Here is a 16512-nt window from a genome sequence, read left to right as displayed (position 1 = left end):
TGGGTCGGCTGTGAATTTCCGTTTCCGGTGGCAGACGACACGCTTTGCAGCAGCACTCAAGCGCAAAAAGTGCCTTTCAACTTATTTTCCTGCTTCCACTGCGCCATCTTCCTTCGATGGACCCTTTGCCATCCACGGTCGGTATCTCTCTGGAAACGAGTGTCCCCTTTGTTTCGTATTTTTTCTGATTAGATTTTTATTCTCATGAATTTTCATTTCCGTTGTTGAATTTTTTATTCGAACATAGTTGAATTGCCAACGACTAGTGATAAAAAAAAGCAAAAAAAACACTGAGAAGACAACACAACAAAAAAAGGATATAAAACTGGTTCAATGTATTAGTATCTGTATCGGGAATATTTGTATCTACTGCTGCTGCGTACGATTATCCGCTCGCTTTATTCCCAGACGTCCGACTTAATGCACATTTCAAATTACCGGGCAGTAGCTGACCTGATTACAAAGCCTCTCCCGTTGGCAGCAGCCTTTTACCCTTTCCCGCCCACAAAGCTTCCAATCACTTAGCCGTAACCATCTATTAATTAAGCTCTTTAATTAAACAGCAGGTTTTTTCTCCTGCACAAGTTTCCGATAATTATTTTGTGGGAAATATTGTAATAATATTGATTACAGGGATGTGATAGTCTGGGGTGTAAAGGGCTTGGGAGGGCTTGACATTCATGGGCAGCTTGTTTATCGAACCGAAATTAATAAGGGACTTTAAAGGGCAAGGTAAAGCATAGTTTGTCATTCACCTATTTAAGCTAAAACGAAAACAAATGGGTGTGTGCACCAAAAAACCTACCAACTAGTTATTAATAGCTGTCAAAGAAGCAAGGTTGTAGGCCATGATTTAAGTTTATTAATAAAAGAGACTAACAATGTCTTTTAAAATTTTAATCTTTTGAAATTAATACGCTTAACGGCAGCACATTTTTTCATAAAAATTGGGTGATGCGCTACAGAAATAATCTAAAAAGTGAGTAGGGCTTTATTCCTTCCCAAAAAAAATAATAATAATTTAAATATTATAAAAAGTAATGCCATCTGGGTGAGTAGCCATCACCATTCGGATCCAGAGTTCGGTTACGGTCATAAATGTTTTCAATTTAAATGTTCTCTTATACAGTCAATTGGCTTTATTTTCAACTGAATCGATTTCAATGTGCCCCAGGCAATTGCAACGACTCTCAGATGCGACATCATCAATGGCAATTGCATGCAAGGCGAATCCACATGGAACAGGCAACCGATCAGAGCTGAATGAACAAAAACAATGGCCAAAGCACGTCGGAAAAAAAACACACAATCTGAAAGAAATTACCAATTCTAAGTTTAGGGGGTGATTGAGCTTCCCACGTCGTTTGCGTTTCCAACAACGCTGGCGCGTGTGAAACAGTTTAATTCCATTGAACGCTTAACTGGCGACTACTAAGCGAAATCGACAAAGGCTTTTGTGTTAAATAGTTGAACGGTGCCAGGAATTATAATGAATCCAACGTCGCACATGTTGCACACAGATAAACCTGTGATAATTCAAATAATCATGGAGCTGGTCTTGCCACACTGCAGCATCCGGCAGTCGCATTCGCATTCGTATCCGCATCCGCCAGCCAACCAGTCAGACTGGCAATGCAAAAGCACTTTATTTAAGTGAGTCCCACATGAATTGCACTTGGCTGGATACATTCGTATATATGTACGTATGTATGTACATATATCTACTCATGACGGTCTGTTTGTCTGGTCGTCTGTCTCCCTGACTGTTTGTATTTGTAACACTTCTTTGCATTTTTTATGCACTGTCTTTATAAAGGATGAACACACAAGCCCTCCACCCTTTGGTGAAGGATGAAGCTTCCCCACATCCACATCCAGGGACAGAGCCGGCATCAAGTGCCTTTGGCAGCAGCTGTTTGGCATTTCTGTGGCGGCGGTTGTGGCGGTGGCTGTGGCTTTGGCTTCTGACTCCCATCCCGATTCCCATCCAGTTAAAGCTCCACTCCGGCGATCCACGCTTGCTCATTATGTTCAGTTTGCTTTGCACTGCTGGCGCTTTGCTCCTCGCGCTGCCACAAATCCTTTTACATCTAAGGTCTGAGGAAATAAGCAGCAATAATATTTCCTGAAGAGCACCATTAAATTCCATGAATACAGCTTAAACTATTATGTAAACACCAAACATTTTTCCTTTAATTTGAAACACCAAGGACGCATCAAATATGTTGACATTTATATTTATTTTATTAACCAAGCCGTCGGACTTGTCACGTCGCCATGTATTTTGCAATATCTTTCGGGCATAAATCAACAGCAAGTCAACGGCAAGGGCAAAAACCAGGAAATACTCTACCATTCGGTATTAAAACAGTTGCAGCAATTTATGACAGGGCAGGCAATGGGTGTGCAACCAGAGTCGTTTACCTTTAGTAATTTGAGAATTTTAATTAAAGGCAGTGGCCAGCAGGAAGGAGCAAGCTGCATTTCAATCTACTGGATTGGCGAGGCGGGCGGAACTCTGAGGGGTCACAGCACAGCTGGGCGCCATGTGCAAATGCATCAAAAGACATTTGCATTTGCCCGGCATTTGTAGATAATGTCCTGCGTCCAGAAGGCCAACCAAACCGAACTATCTGTGGCCCATACAGTTGAAGAAATAGGTTGCTACTAAGTGTTTTCCTAGTTCTGTTTTCGTTTGACAAGGACCTTCGGTTAAAAAGGATTCTACAGGAAAAACAATATATTCAAAAAATAACAAAAAGTTGGCCAAAACTTCAATTAAGTTTTTAATTTCTGTGTGAAAACCGGTCAAAGCCTGGTCAGGCCGTAGGGGTCGTTATTAAATGCAAGTGCATCAGGAGTGTGGTTGCCTAGTATCCTGCTTTGTATGGCCAATACACTCACAAAAAAAGGTTAAAGACTCAGCCGAAAAATGAATACGAAACTAAATTAAAAATAGATTAGAACAATAATTATTGCAACTAATCTTTTTTGGCCAAATAACTTATTACTTATATATATACATATATAGTATGTACCTTAAGATCATAGCCAAATTATCATATAGTACCATGAATTATACTTTCTTTGAGTGCACCTTTTGTATGTCCTGTGCGAGTGTGTGCATGTGTACGCTTCCTGTGTGCATTACAACTACATGGAAACAAGCGGGCTGCTTGTACTACTAACCTCTTGCAATTTTGGGTTTTGAATTTGCTTAAATTGCATTATTGTCCTTGTTGTTGGTGGTGCTGATGGTGGTGGCGCCCCAGGACCTGATTGCCTGCCAGTGTGTTTGCCACCCAAATTTATCCCTTCGCAATTTTGTGCTTATTTGTTGTAGACTTGCCTGCCTTGCAGCTTTAACTAATTGAAATCGATTTTGGCCAAGTCGTAAGCCAGCCAAGCGGAAGGGCAGACAGAGGATTCAAAGTTTCCTCAGCTAGAATCGAGAATCATGTCAGCGTTAAGCCTAAATACGACAACCCAAAGTGCCTGTCATGCGTGCGGTTGCAAAATCGATTTTTGGACTTTCGCATTTGCCTGCAAAATGAAGCATTCGCCGGGCCTAATAAAACTTGCATGTGCCTTAAGTGCACTTCAACTTTCAGCTGGTTGAACAAACTGTCTTCTTCCTCTTCACAGCTGCGGTCTGTATTTTCATGCTTAATTAGATGGCAATCGTAGCCACAAAGCGTAAGGGTCCCTGTTCCAGTTTCTGTTTCAGTTTGGGATTCAGTTTCGGTTCCAGTCCCAGCCCAGACCATAATTAATAGCAACCGAGCCCGAGCCAAGCGGGAGAGCGGCAGAAAAGCAGACTTGCACAATAAGAGCGGCTGGCAGGCAAACATGCAGCCAATTACCGTTTTGATTACAATGAGGATGATGCCAGGGCTCTTGTAAATCAAAAGAGCCCCCGAACTTTGCCCTGACACACGCCCCAAATGTGCGGACTCCATAAACAGTTCGATACGTGAACTGCAAACTTTGCAAATAACTTCATGTTAATTAGTAAAAGTTTTGCGCTTGACTGAGATTCGACATGTCCTGGCAATCAGTTGGGCGATTGTATATTGTTGCCCAATAAATATCTGTGGTATGGGGCTTAACAAGCTGAAATTCTAATCAAGCATAGGCACATTGTTTTCAAAAGTTCCTGCGAAACACATTACAAATCCACATTAGGAAAACCAACTGAAAGTTAAACATTACGAGGATGAAAATTATTAATTGATGGTAGGCTGAGAAACATACTTTTATTCAAATACATTTTTGATAACTTTAAATTGAAATCCAAGTTTCAAAGCTCAGATCGATTGCAACTGAATGTCAACTTAAAGCATATTTTAAATTGCCGAGTGGCCCACGTTGCGTATACTCAACGGAAGGTGCATCACTCAAAGGTATCCATGTCTTACCTGCATATTTGCCTTCTAACTCTTTGATAATCCCATTACTATGTGCCACAATGCCACGCATACAAACCCAGGTCGGATGTTACCTTACTGACATGACTTGGAAAAAGTTGGCAACATTTGTGAAAATTGACAAAGTTTCAAGTCGGCAACAAACAGCTGGTAAACAGTGCTGCGCCATGCCATGCATGTTTAATGTCTTTTCTAGTCTGTTTGTTTGTACACTGAAAAATGGACAACATACTTTATATCCGGAATAAATGATGAACTTAGCGGAAAGTTCTGATAATCTTGTAAATAAATAATCAAATTGCCATTTAAATAAAAGAGGTCACGGGGCACAGAAGGAGAAAACCTTGAATTTCGCTTTAAATTTCTATTATTTTTTTCTGTGTCTAAGTTTGGGCCTGCAGTATGCGTGAGCAGGCGTCTGTCAAAGGCATCTTGTGGTTGAGTTTACCTAGTGAAATTGCAGCCACATTGGGGCAACCATCGACAACTCCAACTTCCTCTGATTGCCCAACTGGCGTGCGTGCCGCCCATCTACTTCCATATATCCATATGTATGTATATGCAATGAAAAGCTCCTTCTCCCGAATGGTGGCAGCTCAGTTTGTCTGGATGGCGACCACTGGCTTGTGGTTAGACTGCACTGCATTTGATTGATTTGGTTTGCTCTCATTTGCTTGCATAAATATTTGCATAGCTCTGGACCGGATAAAATGGAAATCGACAGCGAAGTATAATGGACGGATAAAGGAGGTTGGGCGCCCAGATAAGTGGAGCACTCTTACCCAAAATCAGGCTTTGCTTTGGCTGGAATTGGGTAAATTTGGTTTTAATGAAATTACCACGATTTGATGTTGTTTATTTTTACACTCTTTTATTTAATTAATTTACCGATATTTGGTTTTCGGTATCTGCAGCTTTTCATGTGTACACTCGTACATAAGTATTTGAGTTTAGTGTATTTCATATATATATTTATGTATATTTTACCTATGGTAGCCATACAATTTAATTGTTGATTATCTACTTTTAATTAAATTCCATAATTATTTTAGTTATCCAATAAATGCAGTAACAGATTTTTGTAAAATTTCCTTTTCACATATGAATGAAAAAATGTCCTTAAAAACCAAATGACATCGATGAAATAAACATCATTTACGGGTGCTCCAAAAGTGTCAATCGAGTTATTTAGTTCATTAACCTGACATGTTTTTTACATCAACGAGTACTCCAGAACAATTTAATTTATCACAACAAATGGGATTACATATACGCAATTATGTATGCTTTAATGTGTATATATTATGTTGGTAGTATTACTAGCTAGCAGATACAGTTCAAGTCATCTCAGTACTCTCTGGAGTTTCAATATCAATAGAAATTGCTTGCAACAGCAGTTATAAGTAGTCTGTTAGATTTCTATAATTAGATATAGTCTTTTATTTGCTCGAGTGTGCGAGAACTTCGGTGCCTGTTTACATTCTAATTTTGAAAATTCTAACGTCTAAATGCGCTTTTTTATCCTTAGACTGAGACTTTTTCAACGAGAGGATCACTTAAGAGGTCTATAAAAACAATGAAATAAAAATATTCTAAACAGGTTAACAAGCTCCTGCTCAGAACTTTGAACTGAACATTTCGTCTCATCTTGTAATGGTTTTAAAAGTATACATTTTCATAGACTCCTAGTTTTTTTAGAGTTAGTTGATAAAAAATACGGTACAAACAGCTAATTAATTATTTACAAATTAGTTTATATTGCCAATAGCAGCCGTGTAAACTTATATTTCGGGCTAAATGCTTTTAAATGCCACAGTTTTTATGTCATCGTGTGTGTAGTTTTGAGTGGGCCAAGTACAGTGAGAACTATTATACGTGTATCGTGTATTCTTGCCGCTCCTGCTCCTTCTTCTCGTGGTACCTAGGGTTACCAGTTGCGGTTAGTATTTGCATTGGATCAAGTGCAAGGATCAAGTTCAAGTTCGGGGAAGATAGACGCTACAGGCATGCAACACAAGCTACAGTCAAGCGGCAATTTGGTTCAGATTCAGATACCTTACCTTGCCAACAGTGAAGTCAACTCCTCCCGGTCCATCTTGGCCAGCTGAGAGTCCCCGGTGCTCTCCATCACCCGCTGCACCTCCAGGTCCAGTGCCCGCTGCTCCCGCTCGCAATCGCTCTGGTCTCCCAGTTCCCGGCCGTCGTGGAATCCAGCCGGTGGCCGAAAGCCGCCGGAGAGCTCTGCCCCTGCCATTGCGGCTATGGAGGCGGCCAAAGAGGCTGCGGTCTCGACATCGACCTCACTGTCTACGCTGAAGATAGGGAATGGAACCGGTTTGGTTAATCCATGAAAGTAATAGATTTTTTTTAGATAGATGACTTTTTAACTAGTACAACACCAAATGGAATTCTCTTTTTCATAAAAAAAATCATGAAATTCCGCTAAATGTCATACGTCTTTTACTATTTCTCTTTGATTGATTGATTTAATTTTTGTGAACTAATTTAATTTGGATTGTTTAGGGTTTAGGTACCTGAACTACCTGTTGCTACTACCAGGGCACTTTCTTCGCTCCAACGTTTGGTTGCTAGACTGCTGTGGCCCGCTTCCGTGTTTCCGGCTGCGTTGTCCTCCGCTCCGCTTCTCAGCCGGAGCCCCGCCCATTCCCATTCCCATGCCCATTCCTAGGATGTGGCGTGGTGTGTTGTGCCGTCTCTCTGGAGCCGGTGAGCCCTGATCGTTGTTGGACTCGGTACTGGAATCCGGTCGGAACATGTCTAAAATATATTTAATAAACGAATAAAATAACAAAGCTCATTATTTGTTATTTAATCAAAATTTCATGGAATTATAGTAGCTAAAAATATTACGTATACGCACCTACAACGGCACGACCATCGCTGCTGCGCGATGACTTGCAGGGCACTCGATAGGTTGGCATGTTGGAGAACTCGGTACTGGGGCTAATGCTTGTGTCCGACTCGGACTCAGCCACCACACTGCTGCAGGCAGCGCTGCTCTTGGCGCTCCTTCCTCCACTGGATTTCTTTGAATGACCCGCTTGAGAGCCGGCCACAATGGTCATAGACTTGCTCAGAGTGGACTCATCTATAAAGTATAAATAATATACCATACAATATAGATATTAAGAATTATTTTTAAAATAGGACTAAGAAGTTATATACCTTCTGTATTGTAGTATCGCTGCTTGTGCCAACTGGATTTACTTTTTACATGCCCAAATCCGGAGCTAGGCAACAAGGGATAGGCGGTGGCATTCAGGTTTTCGCCCTCCGGATGGCCAAATGTCTTGAACTGCATGGTGTAGTCAAGGGGCGTTTGAGCCGCCACGGCTCGTGTAGGCGTTTTAGCCGGAGCTCCTGTCCGTCCACCATTCACACTGAACGTGGCATACGGTGAAATTTCGTACATTTCTGTTTCAATGGTACCAGAAATAGAAATCACTTTTGGATAAGACTTTGTTTCTTATTTCTTAAGGAAAAATAAACAACCAATTAAACATTTTTGTATAATCCATAATCTAGACCTCTAATGCTTGCAAGATAAAGAACTGGAGATTCGACACAGTCTTTAAAATAAGTGTGTTTCCTGAGGCTACACCAAGTTTTAATTGCTTCACGTATTTAACATGTGTGTGCTTGAGCTTAATGGACTTACCGGACTCGTTGCCCTTGTCCACCGTCTTCACTGGTGAGGCGCTGTACACCTGCTGATTGCGTCGGTTCTCGTGGTCCTCCTTGTAATCCCCGGGCAAAGCCCTGGACTCGTAGCCCTCGGCAATCGGTCCGCACAAGGTGCGTCGATGCTTGATGGTCAGAGCTCTGAGAAACGAAGATAAAATAAAACTCAATTGTGACTATAATTGAAGGAAGGCGTAAAAAGTGTACCCCTATCTGACTATTCTGAACTCGGTTATCCCACTATCCCACTTAGGGTTTAAACTTTAAAGGGTATTTTAAAGCCCTCAGTAAAATATACGCTCGTTAACTCCATCAACCCTAGCAGAATAGTTAATAAATCCTTAATTAACATTCGCAAGCCATTACGACCTCCAAAGGCGCAGGTCTGGTCCCCAATTCCCAATTCAATTCCCCTTTTTGCTGGCCAGGACAATCCAGGACATTCGTACTGTCCTTCGCACCGTACCACCCATTTCGCCTGAAAGCAGGACGCACTTACATCGTGATGATGGAAACGGTGATGATGACAACGACAATTAGCGTCGAGTACCAATCACCGCTGGTTGGATTTGTTGCGTTTATCAGATTGTTCATCAAATCGTTTTCCGAGGGGAAAACCGGAGGTGGCGGAATTGTGATGCCGTCGATACTCGTGGTGCTGAAATGATAATGCTCCGTCGTCTTTCCCGCATCATTGGTAGCTGAGATACGCAGCTGATACCACTTGGCTGGCAGAAAGTCGCAGAAAATTAAATTTTCACGATTCTCCTCGGCGTTCGAAATATCCGATGTGACGACTGTCCACCGTATGTCGCCTAAAGGGCGATGGCCGATGGAAAAAAACAAACAAAAAAACATTTTTACATATAGGGTTGTGCATTTGCGTGTCCGGAAAAACAAGGAAAAGAAAAAAGGGAAATTGTACATCATACGCCACGTTGAACATGGCTCATACTACGATTTAACTTGATAAATATTTATAAATACAAATGGCTGTAGATTGGTCAGTTAATTGAAAACAAAAATAATTATATTAACTGTATTTAATTTAAAGGAAATTATGCGACAGCCACTGGACAACCGGAGACAGCATAAGCAAAAGCTGACGTGTGGATACTCATAATTATGCAATTACAAATTTTAATTGAAATGTTTCGGGTAATTTGAAATGATTTGTTACGTTGACAGAACTGGTATTGTTTTTTATAAAAATAACTATGCCATTATTTCAGATCTTAACAATAAATTCGTTTGGAATGTGTGAATTTTAAATTTCCGTTCACTTTAACTGGTGTAAGTTCAAACACCCTGATCGAAAATTCCTAGCATTGCATTCATTGCTAATTTTCACTCACCCAAAGGCCGGTGCTCGATGGAGAAATGATGAATGCCACAGCCGCCGTTGTGCCACGATGACAACTTCAAATTCACGCACGTCGCATTTGTGGCAATTAGTTCGTTGCCGTTCGGGGCCTGGGAGGCTGCAAATGAAAATCCGAAATGTGAAAGGATGAATGTGAAAAGGCAATAATCTGGACAGAGCTGTACACTAAAGGCCAAAAAAATAGCATAGAAAATAATACATGAATTGAATGGACTTGGTATTAAAGATAGGGGTGGAGGAGATCATAAAACTTGATCCTGACATTTATTATTTAAATAGTAGTTTTTAAGATCCGAATCTATTTTCTTAACCTCAACTATGAGTAAGGAGTCATTATGCCACTTCACCGATTGGCTTTTATGGTCGGTGAAGAAATTTGAATTCAGGACAGGACCGCTGTGGATTGGATGGTTCGAGTTTCAGCCTACCTTTGCCTTTCGTCCAGACATTAATTTCCTCGCTGGCCACCCCAGAGCCGACCATATTGTGAGCGGACATTTTTATAATGTACTGATTTCCGCACTTCAATCCCGATATCGTGTAGGCATTATTCTCCGGCAGCAGCTCGGTGTTGGACCAACTCTCGCCGGCCGTGTGGTACGAGATGCTGTATCCCTGGAGCGGAGCACCACCGTCGTCGGGCGCATCCCAGCTCACCCGTATGCTGTCGGCGGAAGCGTACTGCACGATGATTTGCGGTGCGGCCGGTGGCTTCATCGCAATCACCTGGTATTGGATCTCGTCACTGCCAAAGAGGTTGTTCGCCGTGCAGGTGTAATTTCCGGAAAGGCTGCCTTCCACGCCTACGAGAAAGCGGCAAGGAAATGGCATATTCGTTAGCAAGTATTAATGAGGAGGAGTATTTTATTTTAATTAGCAGACTGTCCATAAGAAAATGCCATTTCAGCAACAAGACTGAAACTTTTGTTGTTTACTCACGGTGTATCTTTAGATTTCCCTCGTTAGTCACCTCGTAGAACGGACTAAAAGTGACGGGACGATCCCGGGTAAGCCAGCGAGCTCGGGGCGTGGGATTCCCCACCGCCAGACACTCCAGCACCAGAGCCGTACCCACAGCTTTGCGAACCACCTGGCCAAAGGACGCGATGCGGGCGGGGGCTGTAAAATGTCCAATTTCGAAGGTAAAAGTCGAAAAGTGGGCAACAGAAAGTCACAGGACATATAGTTAGGTGAGCGAAATTAAAATGTTGCGGTTGGTGCGGTGGCTTTTCGCCAGCGCGCAAAATAAATGACAATTTTTAATTAAAGCGACTATTTACCAGCTTATTTGGATACATGCACTCATGAAAATAGAGTTTGTAAATGGCTATAAATAATTATATCGAAGCTAACAAATGGCATTTTCAATAAATCATTTTTGGGAGTTTTAGAGCTTTTTTGGTTCTTATTTCTCTTAATTTTTACAATTTTTTTAAGTGCATAAATTCAAATCTTTTGTTCTGTTTATTGTAGTATATTTATCTGGCTCTGCCTACCTCTTGTGTTGGTTGCCTGGGCAATCACCGAAGTAGGCTCGCCCTCGCCGACGGATGTGGATGCCGATACCCAGAACTCGTACATTTGATTCTCGGCCAGGCTACGTGCCTCGAATATCACCGGATAGCCGTTCTCATCGACACGCACCATGTGAGCTGCAGTCGCGCAAAAGAGTGAAACAAACGATGGCATTCATGTCAGGACCTCCTGTTGCTGGACCAAGGCATTCCTGGGCCTTGTATGATACTCACTTTTTGCCTGGCCCTTGCGTCCTGCTTCCCGTGCGTACACCGTGTAGTGCGAAATGATGCCATTGCGATTCTTTGGCGTAAGCCACGAAATCAAAATCGAATCCGCCGTAAGAGCAGCCGCCTTAATGGCCGATGGAGCATCTGGCACGTCGTCATCCGTTTGGCAGTACAGGGGCAGGCTAGCCAGGCCATCTCCAGTCGCTGTGTAGGCCAAAACCCTTATGGAATAGTTGCTGGCCTTATGCAGAGTGTGCAGATATGTCTCCAGGTTTGAGGTGCGTTTGATTTCCAGCTTAGCAGGGAAGTCAACTGCGGGAAAAGGTTTGTATGACAAATATAGAAATAATTGGGATTATTAGAATTTTATTAAAAACAAAAAAGGACGGACCATAGCCTTTCCATTCCAGGCTTATGACAGTTTCTATTGTTAAGTTAGATATGTACGGTTGGCTAATAAATGCAGAAGTTTACTCTTAAAATGGATTGCATAAAAATGATTTAGAACTCACAATTATGACTATTATATTAGAAATAGAAAACTTTACTTTCTATTACCAAAGCAATAACCGCACTTGTTAATACTTATGAACTCGCAACACCAATGTCTATTCAGTTTGCGCCACTATTGATTCGATGAGATTTGATAAATCAGCGCCAAAATCAACAACTTGCAGTCTCATCAATGGGCCACAGCGCCAACCCATTGAACCCTACGCCAAAACCAATAAAGTCGGGCAACTAACCCGCCCCTCCTCTTCACTTGCACTTTATCCCGGAACATCCTGCTGTCTGGATGTCTGCCTGGATATCGTATCATATCCATAGCTGTTTGCACAGCGCTCTCTGGCACTGGCAATATCAACAAAATCAGCGTCATAAAGTGCCAACTGCAAACTGCCGCAGCCGGAATAAGGCGGAGTTTATGTAGTATGTACGGGGTTTGCAGTATATACTCACTTTGATGCACAATTGGGCGATATAAAATTTTATAGCCCTGTATGATGCCGCCGTGAAACTGGAGCGGCGGCTCCTGCCATGAAATCTTCAAACTCTGCGATGACAAGGCAGTGCAGTTCACGTTCTGAGGCGCTGCCTCCGGAACTGCAAGAGATTGAGAAACATACACACAGATGCATAGATACAGATAGAGTCCCAAAGCCAAAGTGTGCTCATTATCACGCACCTCCCTCCGCAGTTGTTCCGAATATCGCAGCACTCCACGGCCCGGACCCGAAGCTGTTCATCGCCCGGATGGTGACCGCATAGCGGGTATACTTCCTCAGGCCCCGCAATGTCGCCTTGGTCGTTGCCCAGCCACTGACAATTGTGGACTTCAGGGAGTTGTTCACCACACTGATGTAGTTTATGTTTTGCTTCTCTTCACTGCAATTCACGGTGTAGCCAATGAGCTCTCCATTCCAAGACTCCCGCGGAGGAATCTGAAAAACAAACAGTAATGGGGAAGTTTAAATGATTGGGTGACTGCAAAGACATAACTTTTTACAATTTTGATACTAATATCTAGTCTTATTAATTCTGTATAGTCTGTTATTATTATTTATTATTATTATTAATCAAGAGATAGGAAAATACGGGCGGTTTTTACTCACCTGCCAGGTAATAATTAGCTCGCTTTCGCCGCCTGTTTGCACTTGCACATTGGAAGGGGCTTCGGTGGGCGCCTCCTCTTGGGTCTTCAGGACAATGGCCTCTGTGTATGCGCTTCTTTCAATCTCGTTAATGGCTTGCATTCGAATCAGGAAGGTTGTTGCAGGTGTCAGACCCGCCACAATAGCACTTTCCCGAAGGTCGCTGTCATAACTGAAAAAGGAAAATACAAGATGGCACAGAACAATATTATTTAAATTATACAATATGAACTTAATTTAAAAAAATATCTTACCTTTTACTAATACTCGTCGATGGCAGACTGACATTGATTACATTTTGCCCGTTCCAATCTCCCCCAGCTCCACCCACATGGGACTGAAGATACTTAAGAGCCTGGTATTGAACCAAGTAACTAAGCACTGGCGAGTTTCCGTCAAAGGGTCGTCTCCAGCTTAGCTTTACTGTACGTGAACCCACTTCGAAAATGTCCAAATTGGAAGGGGTATCTGGTCGTTCTTGTACAGCCAGAAAAATAATTTGCTCCGCCCTTCCGTAAGGGTTTTCGGCTATGCAGCGATAAACCCCGGAATCATGTCGATCTGAATGCCCAATTGTTAATTGAGAATCGACACCCATATCTGTTTTCATTTCCGCAATGCTAAACCTAAAGTTATTCAGGTCGATGCGGCCATTGTTGTGGGTCCAGCCAATAGTGATTGGTTCATCGCCCTTGGCATGGCAGTCTAAGGTCACAGGATCGTTCCGGCGAGAGCTTATGTTCCGGGCTGGCTGTTCAAAACGGGCCGGCTCTGTGAAATTTTGAGAGGTGTATTATACATTACTTTATCGGCTTCCGATGTCCATTACCATTGACATTGATGCGTATTGTCTTCTTGAGGCCTGCTCCAATTTCGTTGGTGGCTTGGCACATGTAGTATCCCTCATCGTTGTCCGTGGCTAAGTTCAAAACAAGCGAATGATTTCTCATGTTCAGTGGCTTAAAGTCCTTTGATGTCTTGCCTATATAGAGAGTAGGTATGTTTTAAAGAATCGAGTTATAGGTTTCTATTATCATTAAACTTAGAAACAATTAGTCCCCATTTAGTTTGTTACTTTTTCCATCTTAACTTTAATATTAATCAGATATTAATGACTTCCAAGTCATGGCAAAAGTAACAAAAGGTTAATTGACAAGTTCAAAGTAGGAGGCACAGTCTTCATGTGATTATATCCTTCCTACGCCTGAACCCATCTAAACATTAATGAACTGTGTGTACAAATCCCAGGCCGATTGGCATTGGCAAACTTACCCTGCCCTTTGAACCAGGTAATAGCTGGAATCGGATATCCTTCCGCCTCGCAATTTATCGATATTGTATTGCCCAGCATAGTGGCCGTGTCCATGGGTTCGTAGCTCCACCGAGGCGCCACTGAAACGTGACCGTGCCACAGGGCAATGGCGTAACGACGGGTAAGAAAACAAAAATGGCAAAAAAGAACAGAAACACAGAAACAAAATTAACAACTCTCCGTCCGGCATGGATGTGTATCTTTGTTTTGTGTGCCCGAAAAAGGCCAAGCCTGGCAGCCACTGGCGCACAAATCCTGTGTGATTTATTTTGAAACAGCGTCGCAACGCTTCAATAGACACACACAGCATCGCTTCGCATCGCATTCAACTTCTTCCCATCCGGTATCTGGAATCCAGAACACGGTATCCACCTGCCACGCCCACTCACCTCGCACCTGAAGCTCCGCCGTAAAGTTCACCTTTGCGGCAGCATTGCTGGCATAGCAGGTATACTTGCCACTATGCTTCGCACTGATATCCTTGAAGACCAGCAGCGAGTAGAACTCTTCCTTCTTCTCGGTAATCTTGTAAATTGAAAGAAACACAAGTAAAAATATATTAGTTTGAAGGAACCACGAATACAGGGGATACCCTGCATTGTATAATATTTAATATTTTTTTTTTATATTAAAATCATTAACCGCCCGACTTCGTTGTCTAATTCCTTTTATATAAAGTCCTTAGGCTTTTATTAAATGCTTAATATCCAAGTCGGATCTTCTCTACTTTTCAAAACTACCCGTAGTACGAAACACTTAAAAGGTATCTTTGAAGTAGCAAAGGACACAAAGATACTAGAAACTTTTTTCGATGCACTTTGAAGTAATGGCCTTACCTGCAAACTGCTAGGAATGGAGCTGTCGTCCTTCTTCCAGCCAAAGTATATGGGCATGTCGCCGGAGGAGACCGCACAGGTGATTTGGGCCCGTCCTCCCTCCTGCAGGTTCTTGGGAAACTTGAAGGGCTCGATGACGGGCGGACCTTGATGAGCGATTAGCCGACAATGCGGGCAAACGTTAATATCCCTCGAAAGGAGAAAATGGTTGACAGTCCCCACTACTTACTGTTCACATTCAATTGCATGTCCCGGCGCGCCTCCTCACCCGCCCGACTTCGTACGATGCACGTGTAGATACCTTGATCCCGTCCGGGCTCCACATTCTTGATGACCAGCTGCCCGCCCTCGGCCACCGAAGCCAACTCGTAGTGACTGTCTGCAAGGAGAGGAAAACGTTGGGAAATGGTGTAGACTAAGCCAAGAGATTCCTCTGTCCAACGCCCTGTCTGCAATTTGTCTTACTCGTTGTCAATTCCTGGTGCGCCTTCTCCCATCTAATCTGCTCAATGGGATAACCGGCGAACGGGCAGTGAACAATTATATCCTCGCCGGCTACGGCTTTGATCGGTCCAATGGCTCGAACGTAGGGAGGTCCTTGAAAAAATAAAAGGGTAAAAATATAAATAATATGTTTGCGTCCAATGTTTCATAGGAAAAAACGAAAGGAGGCCTTAAATAATCCTGAAAGAAAAAAAACTGAAGAAAGAAACATTTGAAAGTCCTCCAATCAAGAGTACAAGTCAATATGAAACTTTTTTTGATCAGAAAACAAATTATTTTAAACTTTCTTACAATCATTAGACCTTTTCAATTAATTCGTCAACTCAAACATACTATTTTCATCAGGTATCTACTGTTTTTAGGAGCATTGTAAAATTTATTAAATTAGTTACAAAATGCAATTAGGCTGAAATACAGCATGAATGCTAAATAATTCCAATTATATTCATTTCGCACACATGCGCCCTTAATACATAAAATGCAGATGCAGTTGCAGTTGCAGTTGAAGCCGCAAGACTGTGTGCGTGTGTGTGCATTTTTAGTGCTGCTAATGCAACTCGTTGCATGGATAAATGCGTTGCATAAATTGCAATATTCATAATTTAACAGGCAAGCCCATGCCTGTGGCTTCGTCAGCTCTCCATCCGCCGCATCTGACATTTGAGGGGAGATGTGGGCGTGGCTGGGGGCATTGGTTTGCGGCCAGAGCTGTTCATAATCGAAATCATTTTGACATTATTATGGCAGCTAAAGTCTCCCAGAGGGTGTGGCAAACCAGCAAAGCCGAAAGGACTGCGAAATAACCGCTCTAGTAGACTCATAAAGCCCCAATTGACCCCCTCTCTTGATTTCATTCACTCAATCATATTTTCCATACATCTTCGACGAGTGGCCCCGGCAACTGGCCATGCCTAATTTGATTTTCAATTTAGCTGCGGGGCAGCATTGAA

At 42.5% G+C, this 16512-nt stretch overlaps 1 protein-coding gene across 3 annotated transcripts in view; it reads right to left on the bottom strand.

Moving 5' to 3' along the window:
* Positions 1–5298: 5298 nt before the first annotated feature.
* Positions 5299–16512, bottom strand: part of Dscam3 (Down syndrome cell adhesion molecule 3) — a 30362-nt gene continuing 19148 nt past the window's right edge. For 2 of the 3 annotated variants that reach the window (XM_017249756.3, XM_070281387.1), the window contains 22 exons: positions 15524–15655; positions 15288–15437; positions 15059–15204; positions 14612–14747; positions 14183–14302; positions 13740–13892; positions 13165–13681; positions 12872–13082; positions 12445–12700; positions 12219–12362; positions 11262–11570; positions 11010–11165; positions 10453–10632; positions 9942–10316; positions 9485–9610; positions 8629–8944; positions 8107–8270; positions 7614–7862; positions 7309–7536; positions 6971–7205; positions 6488–6739; positions 5299–6348 (listed from right to left, as the gene is read on the bottom strand). In XM_017249756.3, coding sequence (XP_017105245.2) covers positions 6297–6348; positions 6488–6739; positions 6971–7205; positions 7309–7536; positions 7614–7862; positions 8107–8270; positions 8629–8944; positions 9485–9610; positions 9942–10316; positions 10453–10632; positions 11010–11165; positions 11262–11570; positions 12219–12362; positions 12445–12700; positions 12872–13082; positions 13165–13681; positions 13740–13892; positions 14183–14302; positions 14612–14747; positions 15059–15204; positions 15288–15437; positions 15524–15655 — 4607 coding nt within the window. In that variant the 3' untranslated portion in view covers positions 5299–6296. Of the gene's footprint in view, positions 6426–6487; positions 6740–6970; positions 7206–7308; positions 7537–7613; positions 7863–8106; positions 8271–8628; positions 8945–9484; positions 9611–9941; positions 10317–10452; positions 10633–11009; positions 11166–11261; positions 11571–12218; positions 12363–12444; positions 12701–12871; positions 13083–13164; positions 13682–13739; positions 13893–14182; positions 14303–14611; positions 14748–15058; positions 15205–15287; positions 15438–15523; positions 15656–16512 lie in introns of all 3 variants that reach the window. The other variant, XM_070281388.1, reaches the window with a different exon arrangement.

Source organism: Drosophila bipectinata, chromosome 3R (genome assembly GCF_030179905.1).
Source record: "Drosophila bipectinata strain 14024-0381.07 chromosome 3R, DbipHiC1v2, whole genome shotgun sequence".
In the NCBI taxonomy this organism is placed as follows: Eukaryota; Metazoa; Arthropoda; class Insecta; order Diptera; family Drosophilidae; genus Drosophila; species Drosophila bipectinata.
Note: the sequence above shows the minus strand (reverse complement) of the source record. Positions and strands in the feature narration are given on the sequence as shown.